The 18,187-nt window shown below is 40.2% G+C and overlaps 1 protein-coding gene across 1 annotated transcript; it reads right to left on the minus strand.

Annotated features, from left to right (window-relative positions):
* Positions 1 to 11,667: 11,667 nt before the first annotated feature.
* On the minus strand, positions 11,668 to 16,164 carry SLC35D3 (solute carrier family 35 member D3). The gene is made up of 2 exons (XM_033935360.1): positions 15,729 to 16,164; positions 11,668 to 13,234 (listed from the first exon to the last, which is right to left on the minus strand). Exons 1-2 carry the CDS (start codon positions 16,162 to 16,164, stop codon positions 12,408 to 12,410), a joined length of 1,263 nt encoding a protein of 420 aa, XP_033791251.1. The 3' UTR covers positions 11,668 to 12,407.
* Between the last annotated feature and the right edge of the window lie 2,023 nt (positions 16,165 to 18,187).

Here is an 18,187-nt window from a genome sequence, read left to right on the forward strand (position 1 = left end):
GAAGGAGCCAATTTATTTTTGACTGCAAAAATCATATATAATGAAGTAAAAGTATTGCAAATTGGTTATGTTTTTATTTTGTTAAAAGTGAAAGTATCCAATTTTTCCTGTACTTGGTTTTTTTTGGTTGGTTTTTTTTTACAATTAAAAGTGGCAAAAACCTTTCTTTCATTACTACATATCACTGCTCCAAAACCACATCCTGGATCCCAGGAAAGCATAGCAAGGGAGGGGGGAAGGTATGTTAAGAAATCACTTAGACAATATTTTTATGTATCTTCTATGAGTGCACAATATGTTTGTTTCAATACACCCAGGTAAGCCTAAGTAATTAGCAGCACACTGTATTCTGTTTCCAGATCATCAGGTTGTTCTTCACAGTAATGGACAGGGTCAATTTAACAGTGAGCATAATAAATGTGTTTCTCTTCATACTCATTGCACTCCAGTAATTAACATGTTTGGCCAAAGTTGTACTCATACATTTCATAGCTGAATCTTCGTGTGATCTTGCTGTTTCTGTATGTTCTCACAGAAAGGTTTTATCTAATTCTATCTTGTGACTAGTGTACAGATTTTTGCAAATATTGTAGAACATGCATAAGCTCGATGAGTGCATCTTCACCTAATCCTAGGAAATATCTTCCGCACTTTCTTTATAATGCCTTTATTGTTTGCACATTAGATGCAAAATTGACTGCAGAATTTTCATCAGCTAAGTGGCTCATTCGTTATGATATCCTTTCCCCTGAAATCTGCAGTACTTCCAGCAGGAGTGGCATAAAAAGACCTGCATTAAGGATCTATGTCTCCTTATAGTAATACTGTCTTTCTGTTGTATTCGATCTTGTAGGTCATGAGAAATTGCTTAATTGTTTAGAAGCAATTGGCATTTTTTGTGAAGTACTTGGTTTTGAGGATTTTTACAAACACACTCCTACCAAGTTCGAATAGGTGATACATTTTCTAGTAAGTGGAGTAATCCTTGTAGTGTTCCCCAGGGTTCTCTCATTTCCCCCAATGTTTTTTAATATCTGGCTTCTTTGGGGTCTAGATTAACTACCTTGGGAACAAAATGATGTAGTTATGTGGATAGTTAGAATATTAATTCCTCATACTGATAAATATTTTTATCTGTATCACAAAACAATTTGCAACTCTACACAGGTAGTGTATTGTATAATTTGCCCATGTGGCTTATGCTATATAGGTCAAACCAGGAGACCTATAGCTGAACATTTGAGCTGCATTAGACATCAACGTATGCAAGCCCCCCATAGTGGAACACTGAAGCGAACATAATCACACTGAAGATGAATTAAAATATTTTACACTCTTTCATATTCAATCACAGAGGGGTGGAAACATCACTATCCCTTTTGAGAAAAGAACAAAAAATCATATTCAAGTGGGATACCATGACCCCAAAAGGTCTAAACACAAAATTACAGTGGATATAAGTTATCATTTGAATATGTAACGAAGTCTATCATCTATTAGTGAACCCTTTTTTCATTATACACGGAGTTTCTTAAATTTTTTATGGAAACAATTTCTTGAAAAAGTTCTTTACTTGCTAAATAGATTCTTTGCCTTTCTTTTCCCCATATCGTTAGGGAATTACTCTCCTGCCCTCTGCTCCTCTAGGGCTCTGAAGGGGCTTAAAAGGGGTGTGTCCTGCCCCTTTGGCCACGCCCCTTACTGTTAGATTATATAAAGTAGACAATTCTGTGGAGGTTTTGCAAAAAACTGCTATTTCTAATATTAAAGATAACTTATCCTTACATAATCAAAAGGAAAAGATGGAGAATTTGGCTAGAGCAAAAAATCTTAGATTTCTTAATTTCCCTATATCACATTATTTGGCACCTTTGGAACTCCTGTAGATGTATATGAGGGATGTTGTACAATATAATCAGGAGGAATTATTTACTCCTGATAACTTATATTACATCCCCAGGAGTACTAAAGAAACTGGTGAAGAAGGAGAATTGGATAAGATTGTGTCTCCAGATAGTTTAAATATTTCCCAGTTTCTAGAATCCTCTAAGGATGTGATTACTAAATGAGCAACCTTGTTGGTGACATTTAAAACAGAAATTGAAAAACAACTTATACTTAAATTGTATTTTGTGAATAAACAAGCCTTGTTTTGCGGACAACAACTAATGATTTTCCCTGTGTGTCCAGACAGACACAACATAGGAGAAAACAGTTTCTAAAGCTTAAACCTAAAGTTATAGCTGTGGGAGCTACTTTTTTATTGAAATTTCCTTACAAGTGTGTTGTAAATTATAAAGCTGATAAATTTGTTTTTGTAGATCCGTCACAATTGGAGAATTTCTTGATTGACAAGGTTTCACTGAAAGTTTCAGATACTAATGTAGTTGTTGAAGAAGATTAAGGACATAATGGATTTGGCCATTTTGCATGTTAAGGATGGTTGTATATTGCTTCCTATATAATTTTTACTTTTTACTTTTTTTTTTTCGTTTGTGAATTCTTTATTCATTTTTAGGATTACATTAAGTGTTACATATATTCAATCACATTAACACTAAATATATCACTTACAGACTATCATTTGCACATTACTTAAAATCTTATCCCTCCCCCTTCTTTCCCTCCCTACCATATAATCCAGTATAATATAAATATATATTAATAAAATATCCCCACCCTACCCTATTAATACTAATAAATTTAAGGGAAACAAACTCTACTACTCCGTACAATATTTTGTTAATGGTTTCCATACATCCTGAAATTTCTTGAAATAACCCTTTTACTTTTTACTTTTTATACTGAGCGGCCCTTGTTAATGTGGACTTGGCATAAGTCTTAATCTGAATTTTATGTTGTTTTTCGGAATGGTTTCTCTTATGCTTTTCTTGATTTTTTGTTATTGATGTAAAAAATATTAATTTAATATAAATTTAAAAAAAGGAATTCTGCTTTAGAATCCCTTTAACCCTCTCGATCTGCCTTTCTAAATTATTAAAATGCTGAACTTTATTTAAACTGACATTAACGGTACACACTAGTGAAAGGTTTTTGCAGCTGTTACATCTCCTTTTAAAATTATTATCTAGTTTGGTTCTAATCTAGTTTATTTATTCTTTGTAGATAATAACTTACATTCCTCCTGAGGAAGCCGTTGAGGCGAAACTCAGGTCTGGGTTGGGGAGATCTATGAATTTTAACTCATGGAGCACTTTTTAGTTCACCTTGCAAAGAAAATTAAAAGAAAAAAACAGAACCTACTGGTCGAACTGAGTGGTCTGAACACCAAGCAATTTATACCATCAAGAAAATAACTGATCTTTTTCTTCTGATTAATTATTATCATCATTGTATTGTTATCAGTTTTGAATATAACAGACCAGTTTTAGGGACTTGGAAGAAAAGTGTGATGGTTGTCCCTAATTGTTTTCCTAACGGTTCACAATTGTAGGAAGCACTTTGACACTGAACACTTTTCACTACTTATTAATGATGTATTATGGGATTCTTACACAATATGCTATATAATTTTGAATAGTTATGTGGATGACATAACCATTGTGAATCCAATCCTCTCTTTACCATCTCAATCTACGGATCTTATCGCCACTGTAAATTCTCATTGTTGAGACGTGGATAGCAGAGTTTAAATTGAAACTTAATTCAGATAAAATGACATTCTTTTTTGCAAGCCTCTCTAATAAAATTAATTAAGGGATTTTGAAACAGAACAGAACTTCATATCCTATGAATTTCACTATTAAAATTCATGGGTTTTACCTTGATCAGAATTTATCAATGGGTACTCAGATAGATGCTATGGTCTGCAAAAGCTTTTATTATAATATTTACTTAGCAAGTTAGCAAAAAACTTTAATATATTACATATCATTCAAAATATAGCTATTCATTTAGGGGTCCTTTAATAAAAGCACGGTAGCGATTTAACACGTGGAATACTGTGCGTTAAACCGCCTACTGCGCTAGTACCTAATGCCTCCATTGATGAGGTGTTAGGATTTTATGCTAACACGGGGGTTAGCGCATGATGAAATGTCTGACGCGCTAACCCCCGTAGCGTGCCTTGATAAAAGGAGCCCTTAATTTTTAATTTGAAGACAGCAGGTCATGTGTCATAGTATTATCGAAAACTTCATTGACATCCATTTGAAGCAAGAGTTATATTCAAATTTGGATGTATCTGTTATAAGGTAATACATGGTCTAGTTGCAGATTCATATTTGTAGGCTCTAGATATTTTCATGGGGCTGTTGCTGAACCAGAGAATACCCTTTCATGTTTGAGAACAGGCACCCCTGCAGCCAGCTGCTGACATCAATGCCAGGAAAGAGAGGTCCTAGTTGGCCTCTTAAGATCTTCATGCCACGAGACACGCCCCTTAAGAGCCCCTTTGGAGCCCTGAGGAACAGAGAACAGGTTGCTCTATTTTTTATATTTCTTTTTCTTTTATATAATTCACTTTTTCTTGTTTTGAGGAATGGGGAAAAGAAAAGCTAAAATAAATCCTTCTGCTGCTGGGTCTATTGATCGATACCTTCAACTTCCTCAATATCATCTGGAGAAAAGGTAATTGGTGAATTGGAATTCAAGCTTTCTGCTTATGCTGCCGACATTCTTCTCTATTTAACTGATCCTGAATCCTCTCTGACTGAACTTATTAGGTTAATTTCCTACTCTTCTAATTTTTCTGGCTACAAAGTTAATTGGGGCAACACAGAATTAATGCACTCCATGGAGCTATTGATTTTTCTCTGTACTTGTTTCTTCTTGTTGCTTTTCTTGGTGCTCAATAAAATATATTTGACGATATCCCAAATATATCATTGAAGTGGTCCTCCTCTGGTATAAATATTTAGGTATTTACTTTGATAGGGACTTTTTTTACAGCCTCTGAAGTCAAGATGGATAAGATCTTACTTAAAGTTAAAGAAAGCATCTCTTCATTGTCCCCTCTTCATCTTTCTTGTTGGGGAAGGTTAGATTAACTTAAAATGGTGGTTATTCCCCCACAGGTCTGCAAAACATTTTTTTTTCAAGAGCTGTTTGGTTATTCCACGTAATCTTTGGAACAATCCATCTATATGTATTGATACAAGAGTCTCTTAGCATAAATGGCAAACTCTTGGTTTATGGGACTTATCGGTCTTTATTGATTCAAGCACAAGATGTTGAAAAACTTTTGCTGAATTGCATCAGGAATACCCGCTACAGGATTCTCAGTTTTATGCTTGGTTACAATTAAGAACCACAATTCACAGAAGTATAATCTCATGTTCAACTTTACATGCCATACCTGATATACTTCCTCATAGCAACAAGCTTTCTATTTCGGGTCTTGCTGCCTCCCAGATATACATTTATAAAAAATTCCAGTCCACCAACTTTAAGAGGTCTTCACAATTCCTAGAAGGGTGACCTTAATTTGTCTTTGACTGATGATGATTGGAAATGTCTGTGGTCCTCCCTCCACAAATCTTCTAGATCCTCTTCCATGATACAGTCACTCTATTTTTGCATAGGGCCTATTGGACACCACTTTTTGCATAGGATGCTCTTTTTGCATTGGACACTCTATTTTTGCATAAGGCCTATTGGACACCGCTTAAATCCCATAGAATTGACCCTACATTTGTAAAAGAATGTTGGTCATGTATAACATCTTTTGGTAATATTAAACATCTTCTTTACGACTATTTTATCGCAGAAGTTCTGGTTGGAAATTTGGGTAATTATTAGGGTTTTTTAGTTTTTTTTAATATATTTTATTAAGTTTCAAAATGGGTAACTATTAGTGATATTCTACATTTATTGTCCTGTATCCCTAGCAGACTAGGTCCTTTAAGGCTCTTATGTGGATGATTTACTTTTATGTGGATGGAATTATTTTATGTGGATGATTTTAGTGTACCTTTGGAACTTTGATACTTTCAAATAAAGTCCATTTAGGAACATCGTCACTCCAGAGTTTTCTTGGTTTTCTCTGGATTTTCTTCTTTGTGGAAATTTTGGGGTCAATTCCTTTTGTTTTTTTCTCTTCTCATATACAAAATTATTATAATGAAATGTTTATGTTTTCAGGATCTTTTGTCTAAACAAGGTTATCAATTATGTTAGACTCACTTATAGCTATTGTTTTGAAAATTATTTGTTCCTCTTGGAAGGACTTGTCTCAGTTATCTTAAGATAAATGGTGGAATTTAACTTGTTTAACCTATAGGTTTGAATGTTATTTAGATAGAAAATAAAACAATGTTTGGTCTCATGTTAACAAGTGGTCTGCTCTGAAAGAGTATTTATCTTAATGATCTTCTTATTTTTGCATTTCTCATTTTACATATGTTGGATATTTTATTTCATTTTTATTATGTTATAAAGGCTGTTATTCCTGTAATTTGTTTCTATAAATAAACATAGACTTAAAAAAAGAAGAAGTGTAAACCAGGAGTGGGATGTTGTTTAAAAATACTACATAGAAGCCCAGACCAGATGTATTCCATGTATTAAAAAAGGTGGAAAAAAGAGAAAATGAGAGCAGGCATGGTTAAAAGGTGAAGTGAAAGAGGCTATTACAGCAAAAAAAGCATCCTCTAAAGAATGGCAAAAGGATCCCAATGAAGAAAATAAGAAGACACATAGGGCTCCTTTTATCAAGGTGCGCTATGGGGGTTAGCACGTCGGACATTTCATAACGCGCTAACCCCCACAGCAAGCCAAAATACTAATGCTTCATCAATAGAGGTGTTAGCGGCTAGCGTGGCAGGCAGTTTAACATTAAACCCTTTCCACACCTTGATAAAAGGAGCCCATAAGCACTGGCAAGTTAGTTGCAAAGCATTGATATAGAAAACTAAACAATAATATGAAGAACAACTTGCCAAAGAGTCAAAAACTCATAGTAACAATTTTTTTAGGTACACCAAAAGCAGAAAACCTGTGAGGGAATCTGTGGGACCTTTGTATGATCAAGAGTAAAAGGTATGCTCAGGGAGGATAAAACCATAGCGGAGAGACTGAATGAATTCTTTGCTTTGGCCTTTATGGAAGAAATCTTCCTGAAATGGAAATGGTTTTCAAGGCGGAGAATTTGAATGAAATTTCAGTGAACCTGGAAGACGTACTAAGCTAAATCAACAAGTTAAAGAGTGATAAGTCACTTGGACCGGATGATATACATCCCAGGATACTGAAAGAACTTAAACATGAAATTGCTGTTAGTGATCTATATCCTGTCACAAAAATCATCTGTAGTATGTAAAGTTTGGAAGGTGGCTAATATTATGCCGATTTTTTAAAAGGGTTTCAGGGTTGATCTGGGGAATTACAGACTGGTAAGCCTGACCTCGGCACCAGGCAAAATAGTCGAAACAATTATAAAAAATAAAATTGTGGAACATGTAGATAAACATGATTTAATGAGACAGTCAGCCTGGGTTCAGCCGAAGGAGGTCTTGTCTCACCAATTTGCTTGACTTCTTTGAAGGTGTGAATAAGCATGTGGATAAAGGTGAGCCATTTGATGTGTATCTAGATTTCCAGAAATCATGAGAGGCTCTTGAGAAAATTAAAGAGTCACGGGATTGGAGGCAATGTTGAATTGTGGATTAAGAATTTTTATCAGACAGAAACAAAGGATAGGGTTAAATGGTTATTTTTCTCAATGGAGGAGGGTAAATAGTGGTGTACTGGGACCGGTGCTATTTAACTTATTTATAAATGATCTGGAGACTGGAAGTACGAGTGAGGTGATTAAATTTGCAGATGACACTAAACTGTTCAAAGTTGTTAAAACGCATGTGGACTGTGAAAAACTGCAGAAAGACCTTAGGAAATTGGAAGACTGGGCATCCAAATGGCAGATGAAATTTAATGTGGACAAATACAAAGTGATGCACATTGGGAAGAATAATCCAAATCATAGTTCCTGGATGCTAGGGTCCAACTTGGGGGTCAGCGCACAAGAAAAAGATCTGGGTGTCATCATGGACAATACGCTGAAACCTTCCGTCCAATCTGTGTCGGTGGCCAAAAAAGCAAACAAGATGCTATGAATTATTAAAAAAGGAATGGTAAACAAGAATAAGAATGTTATAATGCTTCTGTATTGCTCAATAGTATGACCTCACCTTGAGTACGGCATTCAGTTCTGATCTCCTTATCTCATAAAAGATATAGCAGCACTAGAAAAGGTTCAAAGAAGAGCAACCAAGATGATAAAGCGGATGGAACTCCTCTCGTATGAGGAAAGACTCGTATGAGATTAGAGCTCTTCAACTTGGAAAAGAGACAGCTAAGCAGAGATATGATTGAAGTCTACAAAATCCTGCGTGGTGCAGAACAGATACATGTGGATCCATTTTTTACTGCATCAAGATCTACAAAGGCTAGGGGACACTTGATGAAGTTACAGAGTAATACTTTTAAAACCAATAGAAGGAAATCATTTTTCACTCAGAGAATAGTTAAGCTCAGGAATGCATTGCCAGAGGATGTGGTGAGAGTGGTTAAGGAAGCTGGTTTTAAAAAAGGTTTGGACAAGTTCCTGAAGAAAAAGTCCATGGTCTGCTGTTGAGACAGACATGGGGGAAGCTACTGCTTCCCCCATGGAATGCTACTGCTATTTGGGTTCTTGCCTAGTACTTGTGACTTGGATTGATCTCTGTGAAGAGAGGATGCTGGGCTACATGGACCATTGGTCTGACCCAGTAAGGATAGTCACGTTAGCATTCTGTGTTTCTGATGGTAGCCCTTGTATTTTAGTTCTGGTCTTGCTACTGGGTCAGGTTCAGATTGGTTCTATATAGGGCTGCTGTATCTATTATTTCTTCCCCAGAAAGGAAGGAGGTGTTGGGAAGGAGGAAGGAGGAAGGAGGTTGAGGAAGGAGGTTGGGGAAGGAGGGAAGGAGGTTGGGGAAGGAGGTGTTCTGCTTTCATAAAAGATATAGAGAGCATTTTACAAAGCTACAGTAAGCACTAATGCATGCTTACTGCAGCATTAAGGCCCTGATTCTTCTAACAGTGCTCTAAGTTCGGAGGTGGTTAGGTGCCACCTAACAATTGTTTTAATTGGCGACAAACCGCATGATAATTCACTGCGTTGTTTAAAACTAATTAAAACACATTAGAAAAATATGTAAGCCCCCTGGAGGCACCTTCAAAGAATGGTGGTCATCTCCCATCTATAGAGATGCCTACTGGTGCATAAGTCAAAAGTAGTGACCATAGGCACCTCTACGGATGCGATTCATTTTGAAAGTAGGCAGGGAGGTGTGGCTACCTGGTAGAGCTGCTGCCTCTGAAGTGCTGCTCCTTGTAACCCTGGGCAAGTCACTTAATTCTCCATTGCCCACCACTTTGAAATGCCAATGCCACAAAAAGGTGGTGTACAAGTTCCCTTCCCAATAATAAAACCCTGGCCTACATTTCTAGTACCTTTCAACATGGCCACAATTCTGCAAACAGCACCATTGCACCATTGCCCCTTTTCAGGGCAGCCACCGATAATGGCAGTGTTTACAGAATCCAGGCCTAATTACATACCACGGGGCAAACTGAGGCATTCTGTGGGTATTGTTCCATCTGTGCATGCAAACGCAATGCTAAAAAGATAGGCTTGCATGCTAACCAATTAGCGCATGGTTAGCACATGAGCCTTTACCATGGGAAAATTAGCTCATTGCCTATTAAATAGGAAAATCATCCATTTTACCCACATGGTAAAAATATCTCCTAGCACATGGGAATGACCCATGTAAGCATGCACTAAGGCCTCATAGAGAGCTGTAATGGTATCAGTTGTCCACTGGGTGTCACCTGGACAGTGAATGTAGGAGCCCAGCCCAAGGTTTGAAGGAATCCACTTCTTTTATTTACCAGCAGCCAGGTGATACGTGCATTTAGAGACTTTTCCAATCAGGTCCTCAGAATGATGTTTATCTGTTTTGGTGAAAAAGAAACTAACATCCTAGGCAATTCTGCAAAGGCTTTCATTTCAATATCTGGGAGGCTCCTGACAGAGTCAAATAATCAAAACTATCTTACCAAATTCACATACAGCAAACAAAGATTTCTTTAATTAAGTTATTAAGTCAGCTGAAGGGCAGGCAGTAATGCAAAAAAATAAAAAATAAAACAGTGTTAAAATGAAGGCTGCCAGACCCTCATAAGCAGCAAATTGTAGATTCTTTCTTTGCCCTGCATACAGTATATCCTTCTAGTTAAGTATAATGACTCATATTTATCTTCCCAGTCTGTTGTATCCCTCTTTCCCAGTAGGTCTTCCATTCCTGTCCCATTCTCCCAGCAAGTATTTCTTATTTATTTTCCCTGCATACTTGTTCTCCAGTAGATCTCTTTCTCTCTCTCTCAACTTTGCATAGTCTCTCTTCCTTAGTTTCTTTCCCTTTCAATCCATCTCTCTCTTTCTCTCTCCTTGTTTTCTCTCCATCTTCACCTTTTGCAGTGTGTGCGTGTGACAGAGTGAGACACATGGACACATTTTAGGTTTAACTACTAGTTGCCCTTATATGAAGGCCTTTGCATATAGTATTTCCAGACTAAGTCAAACTAACGCAGGGGAAAAGGTATAACACCAAAAATATTACTGGTAGAAGCAAAAAAAAAAAAAAATTTGTTGTTAAACAGAAGCTCCCAGAAAGTAAATCTAAATGCAAACTCATTCACAATATCATTTTTACGTGGTGAGGTGGTTGGGGGTTTGTCCCCCTTGTTGACCCCTCCATGTCTCTGAGCTATATCCTACCAACACATAAAAATGATATTGTGAATGAGTTTGCATTTAGGCATAGTATTTCCAGAGCTATTCTAGAGATGGTGAAAGAACAAAATCTATGATCACTCTATACCTATTATCCTTCAATTTCTCTACCCCACCCATTCTTCTCCCTTACCTCCAGCTTAATCTGTCCTCTGATCTCATGCTCCACTTGCCTCTCTCTTACGAGTGCTTCATTCATTCTCACTTTGTGTCATCATTCAACCTCTGTTCCTCCAGTGTGCCCTTTCTTTCACATCTGTCCCCAGTAACCTGTCATCTGTCTCCAGGAGAAAAGTGTAGGCAACTCCATTCTGTTTTTCAGGAGCTTATACTGAATAGTCATCAAATGTGCTTACATATAGTTGATGTAAGAGCCTGCTTAACTTGCAGATTTGGGTTCTTTTGAAAATCAGACATGTTGGCAGCTATCGAGGACTTAAGACCACTACAGACTCCCAAACCCAACTCCCTAAATTCCTATTCTTATCCTAAGCTCTCACTGTATATTTTCAATATGATAGGAGACCTAAGCTGTTACCGTAAAAGACGGTAATTATCATATGGTCATGTGATCTCAGATGGGTGGGTGCTCTGCAACTGAGCACTCGTTATTGAAGAGGAAGATGGCAGTATCAAAGAGAATTGGAAAGGAGAGGCAGCTTTCCTGCTGAAGCTCATTCTGTCCAATGATAAAACATTGGATTGGCTGAACAAGGATATGTGACTAGAACAATCATTTGGGTAACTGTACTTGTATATCTTTTTCCTAAATACTATAGGACTTCATAAGGGGGGTTTTTTTTTTTCTGGATTCCTCCCACTCTGGGACAGAGAAAAAACAATTATTATGATTTCCCTTACCTGTCCCTTTCTTCTCTGTCATTCTGAAGGGACAGTCTGACCCACTGCAAGAAAACAGATAGCTCAGACCGTGTCAAAGGAATGCTTCAAAATCCATGTAGGATGCTAAGCAATCAAATGAACCCTGGATTAGTTTTGTGCACTCTATAAATATGATGATTTCTACTGCTGACCAGGTCTCTTCTTACCAGCCAAAGAGTGCTGTTACAATCCCAAAGATCAGTTCACAAGTTGCCACTCGTCTAGGTCTAAAGAACAAATCTGGGTCACTTCTGCTAAAAAGAATGAGGACATGAGAGGTAGGGTTGAAAACTTATACAAGAAAATGGAGTTTCACAGTAATTGGCTTAAACTACTTCCGTGTAAACACTGCTGTACATGAGTCTGCTTCAATGCTTTGCCAAAAATGTAATATCTCTTAACATATCTGTAGTTTATTCAGACCTGGCTAATGTCTTTCAAAGTTGACACTGTTTTTTTCAGTGGTATCACCATAAATTAAAAAAATATTGCATACAGGCAAATGTTTCATACATGTGACTTGCAAGCAAACCATAAAATATAAACAAAACTAATGTCTTCTGCTGATTATAGCTTCTCAAAATTCTCTCTCTTAAATAACTTAGTCACTGATCAAGTCAGTAGCCTTGAAAAAGCTGCAATATATCTCTTTCTTATTTGGCAACCCCAAATCCAGCTTCAAAAGACAGAAGGCCCTCATCCATCAATATTTAACAAGACCTGCTTTTCAAGGAGATGGCAATTCTTCATTTTCTATCAAACGATCTTTTTCCACATACTTAACACCCCTAACCATCCTCCATACTCCAAGGTAGGCATCCTTTAATAAACTCTTTGTAGGTTGATCAGAGCTGGAGTCCACTTGGCCATTGGATGCCAATACTTCACCCACCGTGTCTTTCTTTTTTTCTCCACCCAACTGTCTGTCCCCATTTGCTGACTCAGCCAGGTCTACCCCCTTTGTCCCTTTCTCCTGGGACATCTCCTCCATTACAAATGGTGGCTGGCCTTCAGTATGCTCTTCTTCTTCTTCCCCCCTGGTTTCTTTCTCCAGGTCCTCGTACTTGCTCTGCTTTCTAGTGTCAAGGTACTTGGCCACACAGTAAATGATAGAACCCAAGGTATTAACCACTACGCCTGCAATGAAAAGTGACGTGGGTTCCACATCATTGAATGCCACCATGCCTACTGTGATGGTAGCAATGCTCTTCACCACGCCAACAAAACTGGTAGTCACCGCTGAGTTAATGTACGTGCAGTGGAGGGTAGTAAAATTCATGGCGCAACCTATCACAATACACGCAATAAATGTGCACACCATGGCCGGGTCTTTCCAGCAAGGAGAAGACCAAGCGTTGATGGAATCCAGACTGGCGAAAGAGAAGATGATGAGGAAAGGCACAGCAGAAACAGCAATGGCGTACTGGGCTGTGAGGGGGCCATGATCGTTCTCTGCGCTGGTCTTTTGAATAAGTACCAAGTATGCAGCGTGAACTAGAACTGCCAGTGCTCCTGTCACATATCCTACGGGATCACCAGTCAGGTCACCAGCTCCTGTCAGAAAAGAGAAAGAAATATATACTTTTATGTTTATAGGGCACACCCTGTGTGGAAGTGCTTGAAATAAAGAGTGCAAATAAGATTGTGGTGTGTTGGTAGCATCAATTTCTCCAAATTTGTGCAACCAAAAGCAATACACCAGCAGCCACTGATTATTTCTGGGCTGAAATCCCCCCGCTGCCTAGAAAATCCCTTCTGTTCATAATGGAAGGAGCATGGTGTGCAATCACGATGGCAATCTCATCGGTTAACCTCCTACCGATACCAGTTCTCATCTGTACCTATATAATCCATATCTCAGGGATCCCTGCCTCTGCTTCTGAAATACCATCTTCCCCATTTTAAGAACTAGTATATGAATTAAAATGCAATGCCAAATTTGAACTAAGTGATTGAACCTCATTGTACAGGACTGCTTCAGACAAATGTATCAGACTTAAGGGTACTTTCATATCTGATTCCTTGGAACTAAGATGATTATTTCTGTGAAAGACAAATATAACAAAAACTTTAAAAAAATATGGGCTGTTGGAACTAAGAGACAGAACTCATAGATAGATAAATAGATAGATAAAGGCAATATGATTTATCTAGTCTGTCTATCCATACCGTCTTCTGGGCTAGTTGCTTTTATACTCTGCATTTTTAACAGGTCAGTAGAACTAGAAAACTTTGTTTTGTCCCTATGCAATGCTAAACAAACACCCTACTACTCCTTTATAGTAAAGCACTAATTTGTTTTATCGCCTGCTAATCTATGAACATTTATCTTACCCTTTTTTTTTTTTCGGAGTGGCTAAACAGCATTGCAAACAAATGTCCTCATCGGAATCTCCGCACAGATCCCTGGAAATGGCTTCCTCGTTGACTCTTTTGCATTTCCAAAGGTCCCCATCGCGTGCCACACATAGGGCTCCTTTTACAAAGGCGCATTAGCGGTTTAACGCGCACCAAACAGGTCGGTCGTGCTAGCCGCTACCGCCTCCTCGTGAGCAGGCGGTAGTTTTCCGGCTAGCGCCGAGGTTAGCGCGTGATGAAAAGTCGCGTGCTACGGCTTCGTATGAGGAGCCCATAAAGACTGATCGATTCTCCCCCATTGCCCTGCGTCTACAATATACTATTGCCCCAGTGCCTCCAAGGTGGAGATTGAAGCCCTACTGTCAAACTACCCTCAGAAATCTCCCCGGCCAGATTTATATTATTCCTCTGATGTAAATGATCAACAGTTATTTCCTCTCTCACACACACACATATCCCTCCTGGAGACTTTCACTGCTCTTCGGTTTGGTTTATGGTTTCATATGCATGAAATTGTTTAATGTCGTGACAGAAATCTACGGGAGATACGAGAAAGAGATTTGGGGAAATGATTGCCAAAGGAGTCCGTTTCCCATTGAAACTCTCCCTTGGGTTGAATTGCCTGGTTTCCTCTCTGGACAGGAGAGTTTTTTTGTGTCCTGGCTTAATGGAAGATAGTTAGACTGCCGCTGTTCCGCATCCAAAATCTTAGCAGCCTTCGGTTTCGGTAACGGAGATCATTTTCAAGAGTCCCGGGCCCTGCAGTGAACCCAGAATTATGACGGGGCTTTTTTTTTTTTTTATTTTGGAGAACTTCAGATAACGAATATTTCCCTCCAAGACTGAGAAACCCATTGATGCGGTAACGACTCTCAGGACTCCAAAAGTTGCAAGGCGCGAAACTGAGATTGTGAGTCCGCTAGAGAAAGCACGCGCATAGAAGGTGTACAGCGCCGCGTACCTCCGGTAGCGCTTTAAGAAATTAAGTAGCGGTAGTAATACATCGGGCCGCTCCTACTTTGTGTGGTGAATCGAGTGCAGTGAGTTTGGAAACTTCTCCCCCCCCCCCCCTTGGGCTGACGAAGACTGAGTTGCCAGCTCTCCCTGTTCTGTCGCCACAGGATAAGGGTATCTCCACCCTCCCACCCCCACCCTCACTGCCTCTGTTCTTTCCCTACCCCTTCGGTAACACTTGGCCAAAGGAGAGTGATGCGGGACTACCTAGTCCTCACCTGTATGATTCAGACTAACGATGTTATTCCGATCTCTCCTCCCTACCTGTGGCCAAATATCGATAGATAGATTTGGGGACCGCTTTAGTGAAGAGGTGGAGAGTTTCTTTGTAATCTCACGCGGATGATTCCCATATCTTCTCCCCTGCCTTTGACAAAAATAAAAAATAAAGCCATTTAGCTGAACTTGGGAAAACTGATGCGGTCCAGTTTAGTGGCGCGGTGGAGTTTGTTCAGTCTCAACTAAACTAAAACTTGAATGACCGGGTCATGTAATAAAGCTCGACTCGCTTTACAATAAATTAAAAAGAAGTTTGTTTTTTAAAAAAAATCTTACAATTTTGGAAAAATAGCCAAGTTTTTACGAAAAGATTTCTCTTAGGCTTAGCTTAGGGGAATATCGTTCCATGCCTGAAGTGGCTAGTCCCGGCTTACTTAAACCAAGGCGAGCGTCTTACCTGCCAGGGCGGCCCCGCAGGTGGTGATGAGCACGGCCAGCTGCACCCCGAGGGAGGGGCGGCTGTCGCGCAGCGCCAGCGCCCCGATCAGCAGCGTGACCAGGGGCAGGCAGCGCTTGAACACCACGTACATGGGCAGGCTGAGGCCGCGCAGGGACCAGAGGGTCAGGCTGGACTGCAGCGTGGACAGCGCGGTGACGCCGGCGAAGAGGCGCGCCAGGGGCAGCCCGAAGGCGGGCACGGCCACCCGGCCCCCGCGCCGCAGCAGCTCCAGGCTCAGCGCCGCCGTGGCGCTCGTCAGGCACTGCACCAGCGTCAGGAACGTGAAGTGGTAGCGGCTGATGAGGAACTTGAGCAGGATGTTGAGCGAGCCCGAGAAGAGCCCGTGGGCCACGGCCACCGAGACGCCCAGCAGCCGACCCCGGCACCAGCGCATCGTGGCCCCGGGGCTCGTGGCAGGGGGGCCCGGCGGCATCCGCTCCGGCTCTCTGGGTGCCTGCGACTAGTGAGCAGAGCCCAGTCGGCTCCCACCGCCCCCCTGAGCAGTGCTGGGGTGGGGGGGGGGGAAGGAGGGGCGGGAAGTAACAAAAAAAAAAATCTATAGACTCCTCTTGACATCCCCCCCACCCAGTTTCAAAAAAAGCCGGAGCTGCTGACGCATGCATGCACTTTCCATTTACTTAATTAGATGTGAGTGGTTGCGTTGCATTCGCTATTTTTTTGTGATTCCCTCATGACGAGGCAGATTTTTTTTTTTTTCATTATTATTATTAGGGGTGTGGGGGAGAGGAGGGAGAGTTGGGAGTGGTGGTGGGAGAGGGAGAAAGAGGAGAAACTCCAACTCCTATGGCGATAGTCTTGCAAACTCTGGCCATCCCTGGCGACAGGGAAACTGTGCTCTGAGCTCGGACTGCTGCCCTAGGACTCAACTTAGCGGCGAGTCTTTCGATTTGGTTTAAAATTTAAGCACGCCTAAACGTTCAGCGGGGGTCTTTCATGAACTGCAAGCTCGAGGAACTGCATCAATCTCTCCCCTGAGTTAGTTTGGCGCAAACTTAGCCTAAATGAAGTTATAAAAAGGCAGCTATAATGGGGAAGTAAAGGGATGAGAGAGACAGGAAATTTTAAGCTGGAAATTATTTTTGCAAGATTTTGAGCAATAATAGGGACGGGCGCTCGGAGCAGTGATTGAATCTGGGTAAGTGACTGCCCTGCAGACTATGGTGCGCTTTTCCCACTTTTCTTTCTATCCAAGTAACAAGTGTAGGAGACGGGCGCCGCCTTTTCAAATGCTACCGAACTTATATTCTTTGGTCAGTGAGAAAAGAGGAGTCTCTCGTCTAAGAACGAGCTCTCGTTTCCTCAGCTATTGTTTTCAGGACATTGGACAGCGCCCTGAGGGTTTGGGGGGGGGGAGTTTCTTCCAAACACTGCTTTAAAAATGTTAACGCCGAGATCTTTCACATGCGCGTTAGACTAGCGAATGAGTTCAGGTTGCAGATAGAGGGAAAAGGTTATCGCGATGGGAAATCTATGCCTACTAATCTTTATTAAACCGTTGCCTTTCTTAAATTAGAGAACATTTCTCCATTCTAGTGCATGAGGAACCTAGATCGAAATTGTCCCATTTTATGGAATGTAACCTAGTTACTAATAACTGGGGTTAAGGTGTGTTAACAGTAGCCCATGTCGATAACTCCCCCTCCCATAGAGCTTTAAAAGAATTACATTTGCATTTCCAATGGGGGAAAAAAAAAATCACATTTATAATTGAAATGCAGTATACAGCAGGTGAGTTCTAATTATCTCAGAAAATCCCTCTTGAGGTTTAACTAATATAAAAGTGGCAAAAGTCTACTTTTAAATACCTTCCTCTTTCTTAGCAAACCATTATTTTTGACACGCTCTGGTTGTTCTTTGGCAGACAAAAGTCCACAGAGCTCATTCAGTCTGCCTAGCGCTTACCGCGGACGCTGCAGGATAGAGCATTGATTCACTTTCTGGAGTGGCTGCTGTTCCTCCATTACTCTAACTTTCTCTTGGCATTTGCTAGCTCTTTTGGTTCCAACGTTTCGGAGATTCCATGAGACAGACCAACGCCGACGCAGTGCTTCTCTGTTGAAGATTTCCCAGTTCCCTATTACAAATGAGAAACTCTAAAATAGGGGCTTTATTTCGTCCCCTTTCAGACTAACAGGTTGTGTCACTGATGTACCATTTAATCCACTGAAAAACTGCAGACCTGCACTCATGTTTGGCACATGTTCCTGACGTATTTTATACAAGTTCATGCAAGACTAGTAGCCTAATATAGTTTATAAGGGCTTCATGGGGTCTTTCCCCCCCTACCAACTTCTCTCCCCTCTCCCTACACAACTCATCAGGGCCCTGTTTTCTCTTTCTTGCAGTAGAAACAACTGCTAGTCCAGGGGTAGGCAATTCCGGTCTTAGAGCCGGAG

The sequence above is a fragment of the Geotrypetes seraphini genome, chromosome 3, assembly GCF_902459505.1.
Source record: "Geotrypetes seraphini chromosome 3, aGeoSer1.1, whole genome shotgun sequence".
NCBI classification, from domain to species: Eukaryota; Metazoa; Chordata; class Amphibia; order Gymnophiona; family Dermophiidae; genus Geotrypetes; species Geotrypetes seraphini.